A 14,217-nucleotide genomic window follows, 5' to 3' on the forward strand; every position below is an offset into this window, starting at 1 on the left:
ACAAAAGAAATGCACAGGGCTGGTGAGATGGCTTAGCGGGTAAGAGCACCAACTGCTCTTCTGAAGGTCCTGAGTTCAAATCCCAGCAACCACATGGTGGCTCACAACCACCCGTAATGAGGTCTGACACCCTCTTCTGGAGTGTTTGAAGACAGCTACAGTGTACTTACATATAATAAATAAATAAATCTTTAAAAAAAAAAAAGTGTGCACCACAGCCTGGCAGTGGTGGCGCACACCTTTAGAAAGAAATGCACAAAACAAAAATTACCCAAATCACTGATAGTAAAATGATCACACATTAAATGTCAGGGAGATGGCTCGGGGTTCATACACTCCCTGCTCTCCAAATGGCTAAGTTTGGTTCCCAGCATCCACATCACGCAGCTCACAGTCATCTGCACGCTCTCACACAGACACAAGGAATGGAAGCATGAACATGTCGTTCTTCTAAGGGCATGCTACAGCATATGCGCCACACTAATGCCAATCGTACCTCTGTTCTTTCAGATGTGCTAGTTCTTCTCCAATAAGTTTTGGTCGATGCATCTGTTGGACCTTGATCATCTGCAAAAGTTGGTCAGCTTCACAATCTGGCAGATCACCCTTAACAACAAATATAGAATAACCTAAAAAGAGGCAAAAACAAACTAAAACAACTAGTAAAAAATTCAAACTTGTTTGAAATGATAGCTGACAGAAAGAGCACAGTAGACCTGATTTAGTGCTGCCTCTCGCTTGGATTAGATAATCTACAGTAAGTCACACAGGATCACTCTTCTCATCTCTAAGCCTCAGGAGCTACAAGAAACAAAGGCAGACTACAAGGCCCCAGGAGGGCAGAGCTGAGCACAATCTACTGAAAGGGTGAAGGAGGAGTAAAGTGGAGGATCCAGAACTGACTGCCTGCGTTCTAGCCTAGCTCTGCACTTGCCATGCCACAGGGTCTGTCAACTATCTCATCCATCTCTGTTGGTAGCCTTTGTTGAACAAGGATAAGGGAACCTTCCTCAAACGGCTGGTGTGAAGACATATTTGGTTAGTATGTCCAGTGACTGGTAACACGGATAATAAATCACTGGAATACATGCTGGAATACATGAAATACATGAAATGTGGGGCACCCTGCTCCCTGCCCCACACAGAGAAGCCTTCTAAGTGAAAACAGGAGCTAGGAAGCCAGTACCCTAAGCTAGTTAGTGTGCCTTGTGATTTAAAAAAAAAAAGTACTCTGCTACAAACCAACTTTTAATAAATACATACCTAATAAGCTAAGTTTTCTGAACCACAACTAATTTTATTTAACATTTTCTTTTTTCACCAATTAATCTTTTATTTTAGTTCTACACATTAATATTTAACATTTTCTACCATTGATTTTTCTTGTATTTCAATGAAACAAAGCATGAGAAGGCTGCTTACTAAAAAGATTATGTTTAACATTGTTTAAGAACAAGCTTATTCAGAGTTGAGATGTCTTAATGTGTTTTCTGCTAACAAAACTGTTTCTAAATCTTAGAATCAGCATGCCAGCTCAATATGGTACCTACTGAACATGTCTTGAAGAGAAGATATTCTGCCTTATGCAAACAACTTAGTAATTCTGGATTTTATTTAAGACTTTGGAATTTATCTTGAGTGTGCTAGGAAACCACTAACAGGTAATGTAAGGGTATGACATAATATACATTTTATTTTTATAAAAGCACTCTAGGGGGGCTGGTGAGATGGCTCAGCAGGTACGAGCACTGATTGCTCTTCTAAAGGTCCTGAGTTCAAATCCCAGCAACCACATGGTGGCTCACAACCACCCGTAATGAGAACTGATGCCCTCTTCTGCTGTGTCTGAAGACAGCTACAGTGTACTTATGTATAATAATAAATAAATCTTTGGGCCAGAGCGAACAGAGACTGAGCAAGAGAAGCTGACCAGAGCGCAGTTGACCAGAGCGAGCAGAGGTCCTAAAATTCAATTCCTAAAAACCACATGAAGGCTCACAACCATCTGTACAGCTACAGTGTACTCATATAAAAGAACGATTCTTACTGAAATGAAAACCTGAGAGAAAGCGCATAAAGACAGGCAAATAAAACCACCAACCAAACAACCATGGAAGCGAAGTGTCTGCGGCTGGAGGGAAGGTTGAGGTTAACAGCACTCGCTGCCCTTGCAGATGATTCCTATTTGATTCTTAGCACCTGCGTGGCAATTCTCAGCCATCTCTAACTCCAGTTCCAAGGGGTCTGATGATGCCCTTTGCTGGCCTCCATAGGCACCAGGCACACACATAAAATAAACATTTTAATTGTCTTTTGTGGACTCATTTGATCTGAAATCTTCCTGAGCTGCCACAGGAAGGGGTTCCAAAGGAATGTCCGGGCTAAAGGCAAGAGTCTGGGAATGACGAGCGTACAGATCACAGACTGTGACTGAAGCAACGCAAAAGCACCTAAGGAAGAAGCTGAACTGAACCCAGGTCACCCCAAAGTTACACACTGGGAAGAGAAGGATGATCCTCAAAAGCAGCAACTGATGAGACAGGCAGATGCCCACATGTAACGCCACTGTGTTATCTTTAAGAACATAAGAAATCTAAGCACTGGTCCCTAACAGAGGTTAAGATCACCAAAGGACAAGCAACACCAAATGCTACATCATTCCTGTACTGGCTGGTTTTCTGTGTCAACTTGGCACAGGCTGGAGTTATCACAGAGAAAGGAGCTTCAGTTGGGGAAGTGCCTCCATGAGATCCAGCTGTGGGGCATTTTCTCAATTAGTGATCAAGGGGTTAGGGCCCATTGTGGGTGGTGCCATCCCTGAGCTGGTAGTCTTGAGTTCTATAAGAGAGCAGGCTGAGCAAGCCAGGGTGAGCAAGCCAGTAAGTAGCATCCCTCCATGGCCTCTGCATCAGCTCCTGCTTCCTGACCTGCTTGAGTTCCAGTCCTGACCTCCTCTGGTGAGAAACAGCAATGTGGAAGTGTAAGCTGAATAAACCCTTTCCTCCCCAACTTGCTTCTTGGTCATGTTGTTTGTGCAGGAATAGAAACCCCGACTAAGACAGCTCCCAAACCAGCTTGAGCATAGTTAAGTATCTACATCTCAGGCCCAGTCACCAGAGCACCCAGAGGTCAGAGGAAATATGCACAAGAAAACAACCAAGATGCAGAAAACAGGCAAACGACCCACTATCCCCCTGAAAAAACACTGGCAAATACATCAAAGGCAAAAATAGAGACAATGAAACTTCTAAGAAGATTTAGGGAAAATAACAAACAACTAACCCAATACAATTATTGAACTGATTTCAACTCAGATTGAGGTGTGAAAGAAATCAGATACAGAGCAGAGTGGAGTTCTGCCTCACATATGTACAGCTGGCATTTTCAATCCCCATCACCACAAAGTGCAACACTTTTAGGTATAATTACAGTTCCACTGGGTAGTTTTTAATAAGCAAACAAACAAACAAACTGAATTTACTTTTAGAGCCTTAAGTGGACAAGGCATAAACAGGCCATGAAGCGGAAAGGCACATCACTTCCTCTCCTTTTATATTTGTTTTTTGTTTGGGTTGTTTGTTCATTTGTTTATTTTTTAATAAGAAGTTTATTGCATTCTGCTTAGACTGGGAGATCTAAGAACTGAATTCTGGTACTGGCGATGTAGAAGTCACCCAGATAGTGAGAAGAAAGACTTTTGGAGACCACTGGTTTACAGCAGAACCCAAGTGGAATAGAGTTCAATAGACAATGCACTAGGATAATTCTGAGAAAATTTTAAGTGGGCAAGCAGCTAAAGCTTTAGAGTTACCAAAAGCTCTTTATCTTTAATCAATGGAGGGAAAGACCTTTTTAACCCATGCACAGACTTTTTTTTAAGGGAGTGGGAGGGATGTTCAACCCAGGAGAGCATTAGACCAAAACTGAATGTTGACTCGGCAGGAGCCACAGGGATACAGCATATGTCGAAGGGCTGGCCTTACGTGGAGGGCCATGCCCATCTATTTTAATAGGCTCAACCACAAGCTACAGAAGCAAGGTGAGAGATTTGCTATCACAAAGAGAAGGATGTCTATTTTCTCAGAAGCATACAAGAGAAAGCCGTAAAGAATAGCATGTGTAACAAACAGAGCTAAGATGTGAAATAATTACCATAGAGTCATTTGAAACTGCAAGCACAAAATTATAACCAACATATTTTACATAAGTTTGAAGCCATGTTCAGCTGCGACGGTAAAGGAATGTCTAGGGTCAAGATCTACCTGTAGTCAAGACTCTTGTTATTTAGGAATGATGGGGGAGAGAAAGCAAAGAAGCCAGGGAGTGCAACTGAAGACAGTATCAGGAGTTGAAGAGATAGCTCAGAGGTACAAGCACTGGCTACTCTTGCAGAGGTCTCAGGTTCTATTCCTAGCACCCACATGGTGACTCACAACTGTGAATCCACTTTCAGGAGTCCCAAAACCCTCTTCTGGCCTCTTTGAGAACTGCATGCCTGTAGTGCACACAGAATCGTGCAGGCAAACATCCTTACCACATAAAATAAATTTTTAAAAATCTTTAAAAAAGAAAACAATCACCAGGCATGGTGGTATGTGCCTTTAAACCCAGCACTTGGGAGGCAGAGGCAAGTGGATTTCTGAGTTCCAGGCCAGCCTGGTCTACAAAGCAAGTTCCAGGACAGCCAGGACTCTTTTACATAAAAAACGCTGTCTCAAAAAACCAAAACAAACAAAGCAAAACACCTTGAAGAACATAAGAGGAGTTCTGGATCTCATGGTAACTTTAGAGCCTGGTCAGAAGAGCAAAACGTCATGAAGGTAAAAGGTGATGGTCAAAGACTACGGTGCTTATGACTAGAATCTGAAGGCAGTTACAGTCATCAGCAATGCCAAGACAAGAGTGAAGAAATCTTGAAAGAGGAGTAGTTACTGGTGTGAAAATGAACAAGAATTTAAGGAAAAGAGACAGGTAACCAGACATCCAAAGTCTCCAATAAAAAAGGCAGCTCCCAGATAACTGCCCAGGCAGGGCATGGCTAAGCAGAGCAGCTCACTCAAAGGCACTGGCGGCCACCAAGTGAACAGCGGCTGAAAAATCAGTCAACAGAAATGGGAGGAGCATGCCCCTCCTCCTGTCAGCCCTGTGATGTGGAGGATATAAGAGTAAAAGATAGCACTTAAGAATGGAAAGGAAGCCTCAGGCTCAGGGTATGTCCCAGTTGTAGGGAGCACTCACATGGAACTATGTCACCTGAACCACAGTCAAAGATCAGGACCGTTACACTCACAAATCAGAGACCAGCACTTTTATAGTCATAAATCATGACTCAGCTACATTTAAGCTACTTTTAAAGATAACATTTTTGGTATTATTTACCTTCTTGCTGTAATTGAGCCAAGAATAGTGCGAGGTATGTATCTGATATTAATTCTGGACCCGTCAACAGAGAATTCAAGTTAAACCACTAGGGAAAAAAAAATCAGTATTTAAGTTAATGAACATTATATGTAAAAATAATTTCTCACGTTAAGCATATAACCTAAGACTGTATAAATTATAGAAATATATCACACTGAGAATTTTTTAAAGTACTGAATACTGTGATTAAAAAAAAAAACTGAACATTTGTCACTATTAAATGCTTTTCTAAAAACAAGTTTTTAACAATAAATTAAGGCAATAACCTGAACTTCTAAAAGGAGAGCAGCTGACAGTACCTTAAGATACTTTTGGATAGCTGTAACTAAGTGGTTTCACATTATCAGGCCAACACACAGACTCCTATCATATTTACAGACCAAAAAAAAAAAAAAAAAAAAAAAAAATGACAACAACACACTTTTTCATTTGGCCAAAAGACTCCAATTTCTAAAAGGCAGACATTCTAGGAAAAGAATTTATGACCAGCAGCACTTAATTCTAACAAGACTCCTAAGCTATAGCTGTATGTGATTAACGCATTAAGTCACAACCTCAGAGGTGCCCTAACTTAAAACAGAAAAACGCAAACAGGTTCCAGAGTCAATTCCACCTATAACTAAGGAATCCTCTGGATTTGATACCAGCCAGAGTACTTTTCCTAATCATTCCTTTCTTCACACAGGGACCAGAGACTGGCCTGGGAATGCACAGATCAGCTAAGCCCCTGCCTCCTGAGTGCTGGGATTAAAGATGTGTGCTATCACATCCAGCTAAAACTCTGTTCTTAAACAAGAATATGAATCAGAACCAAGGATCAATATACATATTCTTGCCATCTTTGTACCTGTCAAAGACAAACTGGTTCCAAATGTAAAAAATCCAAAAAAGAGCTAAAATTTTAAAAGCTCAAAACAATGTTTTCCTATTTCCACTAAGGTTTTAATGGGTTTTACATTTCTAGACCTTAAAACTCCAGTGATTACTTGATACAGGAAAATAATGCTGTGTCAGAATTGATTCCTGTTCCAGTTAAGCTACCCTCCTATACACGCAGCTCCTAACTAGTTCTCTATGCACCTTACAAAGAACCTAAAGATTGCCTTTTCCTTGTTTTTCTGAAGCAGGAGATGGAACATTAGGACCGTGTGCTTATCATAAGTATATACCCCGCCAATGATCTGTATCAGCAAACAATCACTGAAGACTGGCTACTTCCAGGTGGCTGAATTAAAAGCTAACAGTATGGTTTACTTTATAATAAAAAAAAAAGACGAATTAAATCAATGTACACATATGTATGTAATCTATATAATTAATATGTTGACTTAACTCACTATATTCTTTATTTAATTAACTAATTTTATGTATATGTATGTATGTGCATCATGTGTGTGTTTGGTGCCCAGAGAAACCACTTCCACAGAACTGGAGTTACATACAGCTGTAAGCCACCATGTGGGTGCTGGGAACCAAACTCAGGTCCTCTGAGAGAGCAGTAAAGTCATACCTGCTGAGCCACATCTCCAGGTTCAATGTACTGTTTCTTACTTATTGTTGATTTTTAAACACAGGGTCTCACTCTGCAGCTTTGGCTGAGCGCATATAGATCTCTGCTGGGATTAAAGGTGTGCACCACCACACTCGATATTTTTATTTTCTTTCATAATATTTCTTTTTTAAAAATATTTATTTACTTTATTTATATGAGTATACTGCATCTGTTTTCAGACACATCAGAAGAGAGGATCAGATCCCACTACAGATGGTTGTAAGCCACCATGTGGTTGCTGGGAATTGAACTCAGGACCTCTGGATGAGTCAATGCTCTTAACCACTGAGCCATCTCTCCAGTCTTCTTCTTTTTATTTTAAAAAACAGCTTTACTAGGGCACAACTGACATGAAGTAGACTGCCTTCCCTTTCCCCTATCTCTCCTGAGGGTTTCATTATGTGGTCCAGGCTGGCCTCGAGGTCATCCTAGGTCACAGGTGTGGGCCACAGCACTGGGATAAACTGCACACATTTACATCACCACTTTTACAGTTTACAAATACGTATATCACCCATCGACATGACCAAGACAGGGAGCACACTCATCAGAGTCCAGTCTCCTGGTCCCTCTGGGCCTTTCTCTCCATCTTCGGCTCTACACAAGCACTAGTCAGTCTACTTTCTGTCATTAGATCTTAGCTCCTGACTTTCTGAGTTTCATCCACGCTGCGTGGATATTAGCAGTTTATTCCCTCTGACTGTATAAGCTGGTTTTCAATAACCCTTAGCAAGGTCTAACATTCTAGTAAGGCCTTTATGTGACTATTCTAAAACCATGTTCAGTGGTGACTATACACAGATGTATGTACTGCCAGACACTGGAATCACCTAAAGATGCCCATCCCACTAATGCCAACTTCTAAATGTTTTACTTATTTCTGACATGATCTCAGGCTTTGTTATAGTACTGTGCTAAACACAAATCGTCACACAAAAACATATGTAATAGTAACCACATATGCATTGTTTTCAATACAAAATTTTCATTATGATGTAACATATATGGGTTTATTTTTAAAAATCTGAAGGGAAACTGATTATCTTCTCTTAAGCTGGCAAATTTTTATCTGTTGAATTAAGTCCAGACTTGGGTAGAGTGCACAGAATCCTGGGCTTCATTCCAAAAAGACCAGTCTCAAATTTTAGTTTCAGAGTACAGAGTGTGATCAAAGGACAAGAGAACAGAAGATATCTTACCTGTTTTCCTAATTTTCTAACTGTAAACCAGTGTTCTTTATAATTGCATATAAAAGATCTTTCATTTCTAGAAAAAAACATACACTGTTAAGTTGAATAGCAGAGGTATATACTAGCAAGTACTCTAAAATTTCTATCATTTAGAATGTAATTATACTTAATTATCTATTTGAAAAAATAAAAATCACATAACTATGCATTTTCTACAGGAGCTTAGTGATGTTAAGCACAAAAATCTCCACATGACTCAGGTCAGGGCCACCACTGACACTGAATAAAGGCACCAAAAAGGTAACAGGGTGAAGTCCAAGGGCATCAAGTACGGAATCAAAGCAAAGACAACTCATGATGAATTTGTCCTCATTCAGAAATTACAGCTTTAAAAATCAACTTAAATAAAGAAATATAGGAAAAAAGTCTTACATAGGATCAATTCTGAGCCTCTGGTACTCTGGACTGTTGAAAAGGATTAGTTCTAAACCCCAAACTTTCAAGGCATTGCTTATAACCTGTCAAAAGAAAAATAACAACTTTTCATGAACTAAACCTTCAAGTCCAAGCTTAGGTAGCACAGCTACATTGTGTAAGCAACTGGACTTCATATATAAAGTCTGAGACATAGTTTTTAAAAATTATGTCCCCTTGACACCCCACTAAATCCATAAATAGTATATACATGTGAACTTAATTTTTTCATTGCAAGTTTTAAAGATGTATTGTTTTATTATTTTTATCTAAGTGTGTCTGAGTGAGTACAGGCCATAGTATGAGTGCCTACGGAGGCCAGACAGCATCAGGTGTCCATATGCTGGAGTTACAGGCGGTTGTAACCAGTCTAATGTAAACGCTAGGTTTTCTTCTGAAACACCACTAAGCATTCTCAGTGGGAAGCCATCTCTCCAGCTCCTCACGTCCACTTTCAGAGTGCTTTTCCATACTAGGTTTCTGAGAAATGTCAGAAAAGCACAGAATTTGTAGATAACACTGTCTCAGGCACCCAGAAGCACATTGCACTCTGTGGGTGCTGTTTGTAAAACTATTCTACTACATACACTTACTTCCTGTAATGGCAGTGACCAAAGGTATATATTAAAATAAATTCTCCCTGGAGGTTGAAAAGAAAGGTCTGGGCACTGGGGGTGACTGTCATCAATAGTACACACTGTTCTTACAGAACCCAAGCTCAGTTCCCAGCACCCACATCAGAGCTCCCAACCACCTGGAATGTCAACTCCAGGGCCCCAGTGCCCTCTTCTGCCCTCCACAGACACCAGCACTCATACGCACACATCCACTGTATACAAATGATTTTTAAAATAAATCTTTAAAAAGAAGGTTTAATATATTTTAAACTTCCAGAGTCATGAACAGAAAATCAAACTTGATGATAGCAAGCTGAAAAAAAAGAGAGAGAAATTAGACAACATTCCATCTGTTATCCCAGGAAGGCAACAAAAAAACATACATGCAACTCGGACCAACTGCAAGTGCAAGAGAGCAGAAATGTAAGCAGTTCACACACAGGAGATGCAGGGGCTGTGCCAACTCTCACCTCTGCTCTCAGCTCAGGCCCACTGGGCCTCACAATAATCACAAGTCAAGTACTGGCTAGAGAATGGGGACTCTAGAAAGGTGGCAAAGAAGGAAAGTATAAAGATACTTGCATAAGAAGATCTCTCAAAAGACAGATTCAGAAAGAATTTGGACAACCCTCACATCATCAGAATGATGTAAAGAATAAGTAAACATATAAAGTCAGGCATGGTTTCCCATGACTTCAATCCCAACACCTGGGATGCTGAAGCAGGACTTTGGAAAGTTCAAGGCCATGCTAGGCTACAGAAGGACACACACACACACACACACACACACACACACATATATATGTATACATATATATGTATGTATGTATGTAAAACCACAGGGCTGGAGGTATTTTTCTAGAACAGAATACTTGTCTAGTATGTGACAAGACCTTAAATATCATCCCCAGCACTATAAAGAATAAACAAACACAGAATTAAAATAGAACCTAAGGTATTGGGATATGGCTCAGGGGCAGAGAGTTTGAGCTGAGCACATGCAAGGCCTTGAGGCCAATCTCCATACCACTCTCCAGAAGGGCTACAACCTGCACTACAGGAACCCAATCCTGGGGGATGATTTAAATAGAAGACTGCAAGACACTGCAGTTTCTCAGATGTGCCAGAAATGGGGAGTTTGAAGCACTGTAACTTATTAGAGTTATTAGCACCTACATGCAAATTAAGCAATCTCTCTCAGAAAGCAATTTTTAAAGGCCCCATTCTAAACTGACTATGGTAGCACATACCTATAAGAGAGGGAGATGACCACAAGTCTCAGACCAGCAAGGACTATATAGCAAGAGTCTACCTGTCCTAAGCAAGGGAGTAGCCATGGCCATTCTAAAGTGAGGCGTCTACTGGCCTGGTGTTAATCTCTGTATAGGTAGCACCCGAGTGTCTGATCTTCTGTAGACACGGTTTATAGAAGAAGCTGCTGAAGCCTCCATCGTTACATAAAAAGCTGTGTCACACTGTGGCACATCAACTACAAACTGAGCCTAAGCACAAGCGGGGCTGAAAATGAGGCAGCACTTCACTCTGGACTACTTACTTGAATAGAGAAAAAGCCGCTGTCGTCCATATTTCCAGAAGGCTGCTGTTCAATTTTCATGGGCAGTAGTTGTGAGCAGAGGGGGATGGGAAAAGGATTAAAATTAGTGCGCACATTTAAAGAACACGCTGTACAGTCCCATTTACCAAGTGAGGAGCAGAGTTATAATTAACAAGTCAGACTCCTGGGGGAGAATGGCGCATCCTCCTCTAAAGAGCACCCGCATTTCCAAAATAAAACGGGACTTAGTGAGTCTAAAATGAGTACCTGTAAAAATGTGCGATAATCTTCACTAGTGACTCCTCCTTCTGCCATTCTCAGCCTTTCCTCTTCATCTAGCTGGTGTGCAATTGAGGATAACTCCACAGGGCTAAAATACTCTCCTTGTAATAGGTTATTCAGGCAATGCTGAGCACAAAGTGAGCCTTCTTGCTAGTGTTTCCAAAAGAAAAAATTCACATGTCATCAAGTGGATCTGTACAACATCTCCTAAAAAATATAATTACTACCTTTTTAATGCAGTCAAAACAAAGCTTGTAGCCAGCCCTATGCAAACCTGATTTCACAAGTGCATGCATTTTCCTTGCCTGTGTAGATTCTACAGCTACTTTACTATAGGAACAAAAATGAAGAACGATTTACAGTATAATTCATCTATCCAATCTCATAAGCCTAAAAATCAACCTATAAATACATTTAGCCTTTGAATTTTTCAGTTCTTATTAGAATTTATCTTTGGAAATTCCATAGCAAATTACTACTGCAAAAAGGGAACATAAACCTCTAGAACATTCATTCTTTTAACAAGATGGTTGCTATTTGATTGTAAAAGCCTGTCCTTTTAAAATTCAAGAACTGGGTAAGTGAGAACAATCCTGTCTCGCTTTAAGTTAAGGCCCACAGTTCTCCCACAGTTCTAGAGCCGAGGCCCTCATCAGCCAACTCTGCAGGTTCCTTATAACATGGAGAAGAGAAAAACAGTCCTAAGCTGGGATGGTCCATGCCCATGAGTGGACAAACTAGTAAGAGGAACTGCAGCCAACTTCGGCTCCCCAAGGAGTCACTAACATCCTCCCCACGAAGGGTGAGCACAATGTCCCACGGGCCCAGGGGCTTCTTGCACTGGCTACCTGGTTTTCATAGACAACTGGCACCCAGCCTAGCTCCATATCCAGACTGCCTACCAGTGGGCAGCTTGCCTGTCACTCTCCTGGGCCAACAGTATTGCTTTCCTAAGAAGGAGACACATGAGTAGATGAGTCCTGGGCTAAGTCTGCCTTTCTGGAAGGCAAAGGCAGATGGGAAAGCACTTCCTCTCAAGGACCAGTGAGGCCTACTGAACTCAACCTGCCGACAACAGCCTCCTGCTCTGAGCTATGTTACAAGGCAGAGGATGACTCCAAAGAGCACCTGCAAGAAGCATGTGCCCACTGATGTATCACTCCTATAGGAACAAAATGTAATTTCTCAAGTAGATATAGTATACATGTCTGCTATGGAATAGGAAGGCAGAGTTCAGAGAGCTTGAACAACTTATCCTCACAATTCTTTGCCACCTTTTCTTTCTAATGTTGATCTACTACTAGAAGCAACTTCCACTGAATACTGCCTACTATGAGGTAAGGACAGACAGATGTTCTACTTATATTCTAGTGGAAATGTAATCATTTCACAAAATAGTCGAGTGGCTAAAAGATACAAGAAGATGCTTAGCTTCCTTAGTCATCAGGGAAGTGTATATCAAAACCACAGCAGAAGAGGGCTCAGCAGGTAACAGTGCCTGCCTGCTGCTGTCAGTCCAAACACTACTGCAGCAGGTAACGGTGCCTGCCTGCTGTCAGCCCAAACACTACTGCACAAAGAACGGACTGACTCCTAGGAAGAACAGACTGACTCCTGAGTACCTGTCAGCAGGTTAATGGTGCCTGCCTGCTGTCAATCCCCAAAAACTACTGTAGAAAGAACAAACTGACTCCTGAGTATCTGTCCCGAGCTCACTCACATGCATGCCACACACACACACACACACACACACACACACACACACACACACACACACACACGATAAATTAAAAATGTATTTCAAAACATTACACTTATTGACTGATTGGAGGAAATGCAGGATGATAGAGGACAACCTGCAGAATTCAATTTTCTCCTTCTACAGCATGTGTCCCAAGGACTGAACTCAAGATTACAAGGCTTGGCAGCAAGTGCCTTTACTTTCTGAGCTATCCTGCCAGCCCCTAAAAACCGTTTTTGTTTTTGAGACAAGGTCTCACTAAGTAGCTCTGGCTAGCCTGGAACTTACTATGTAAACCAGGATGGCCTCAAATTCACAGAAATCTCTTTGCTTCTAACTCTGAGTGCTCAGATTAAAGGTGTGCACCACTGTAGTGGCTATTCCTGGTTGTCAACGTGACTATATCTGGAATGAACTACAATCCAGAATTGGAGGGCTCATTTATGATCCAGATCTTGAGACTGAAAGACACAAGGTTCTGACATGGATCTTGGCATGGAGATCTTGAGGCATAGTGGCCATGGAAAGCTTAGGACCAGGCGAGGTAGTACAGGCCTTCAATTCCAAGAGACTGAGGCAAGGAGATCTCTGAGTTCAAGGTCAGTCTGAGACAAAGCAAGTCCCAGAGCCAGGAGTGGTGGTACACACCTTTAATCTGGGCCACACCTTCTGCTGGAGGCCTGCATAAGGACACTGGAAGAAGGAAGGTTTATTCTTCTACCCCTGCTTGCACTTACTTGCCAGCACACCTGTTGGAACCCACTTCTACAGAAGACCAGCTGAAACAACTAGCCTTGTGGGACTGAGCAACTGCTAGATTCTTGGACTTCCCGTTCACAGCTGCCTGTTATCGGGGAGTTGGACTACAGACTATAAGTCATCATAATAAATTCCCTCAACATAAAGAGGCATTCCATAAGTTCTGTGACTCTAGAGAACCCTAACACAACCACCACACCTAGCTAAGAAAAAAAAAAGGACTTTTAAAAAAGAAACACTCACACAGCGTTACTACTATGCTACTATGCAGTCTGCAGAACAGCTATTACAGTGGAAGGTTTAAAACGACAGAGAACCGTTGCTACAGGAGCGAGTATCAAGGAGTGAAACCACTCTACAACAGTCTGCAGCCACTACCAAAGTGTAACAGCTGTGTGCTGTGATTAGACACATGCACTGCACACGCACTCACTAAAGCACTACTTACAAGGTTTCCAAACTGGAAAGCACCAAAGACAGTTTAGAACGCAGAATTACATTAACAAAACAATACTGCATAAGAATAAAAGTAGCCGGGCGGTGGTGGCACACACCCTGAATCTCAGCACTTGGGAGGCAGAGGCAGGCGGATTTCTGAGTTCGAGGCCAGCCTGGTCTACAAAGTG

The 14,217-nt window shown here is 41.5% G+C and overlaps 1 protein-coding gene across 8 annotated transcripts in view; it reads right to left on the reverse strand.

Moving 5' to 3' along the window:
* The window catches only part of Atxn3 (ataxin 3), a 38,598-nt gene that overhangs the window by 18,050 nt on the left and 6,331 nt on the right, over positions 1 to 14,217 (reverse strand). For 6 of the 8 annotated variants that reach the window (XM_031355662.1, XM_031355658.1, XM_031355661.1 and 3 more), the window contains exons 2-7: positions 11,077 to 11,241; positions 10,810 to 10,854; positions 8,596 to 8,681; positions 8,173 to 8,239; positions 5,380 to 5,467; positions 497 to 629 (exon numbers count right to left, since the gene is read on the reverse strand). In XM_031355662.1, the coding sequence (XP_031211522.1) occupies positions 497 to 629; positions 5,380 to 5,467; positions 8,173 to 8,239; positions 8,596 to 8,681; positions 10,810 to 10,854; positions 11,077 to 11,124 (467 nt within the window). In that variant the 5' untranslated portion in view covers positions 11,125 to 11,241. Of the gene's footprint in view, positions 1 to 496; positions 630 to 5,379; positions 5,468 to 8,172; positions 8,240 to 8,595; positions 8,682 to 10,809; positions 10,855 to 11,076; positions 11,242 to 14,217 lie in introns of those variants that run through there. The other 2 variants (XM_031355660.1, XM_031355666.1) reach the window with 2 other exon arrangements.

The sequence above is a fragment of the Mastomys coucha genome, unplaced genomic scaffold (genome assembly GCF_008632895.1).
Source record: "Mastomys coucha isolate ucsf_1 unplaced genomic scaffold, UCSF_Mcou_1 pScaffold6, whole genome shotgun sequence".
In the NCBI taxonomy this organism is placed as follows: domain Eukaryota; kingdom Metazoa; phylum Chordata; class Mammalia; order Rodentia; family Muridae; genus Mastomys; species Mastomys coucha.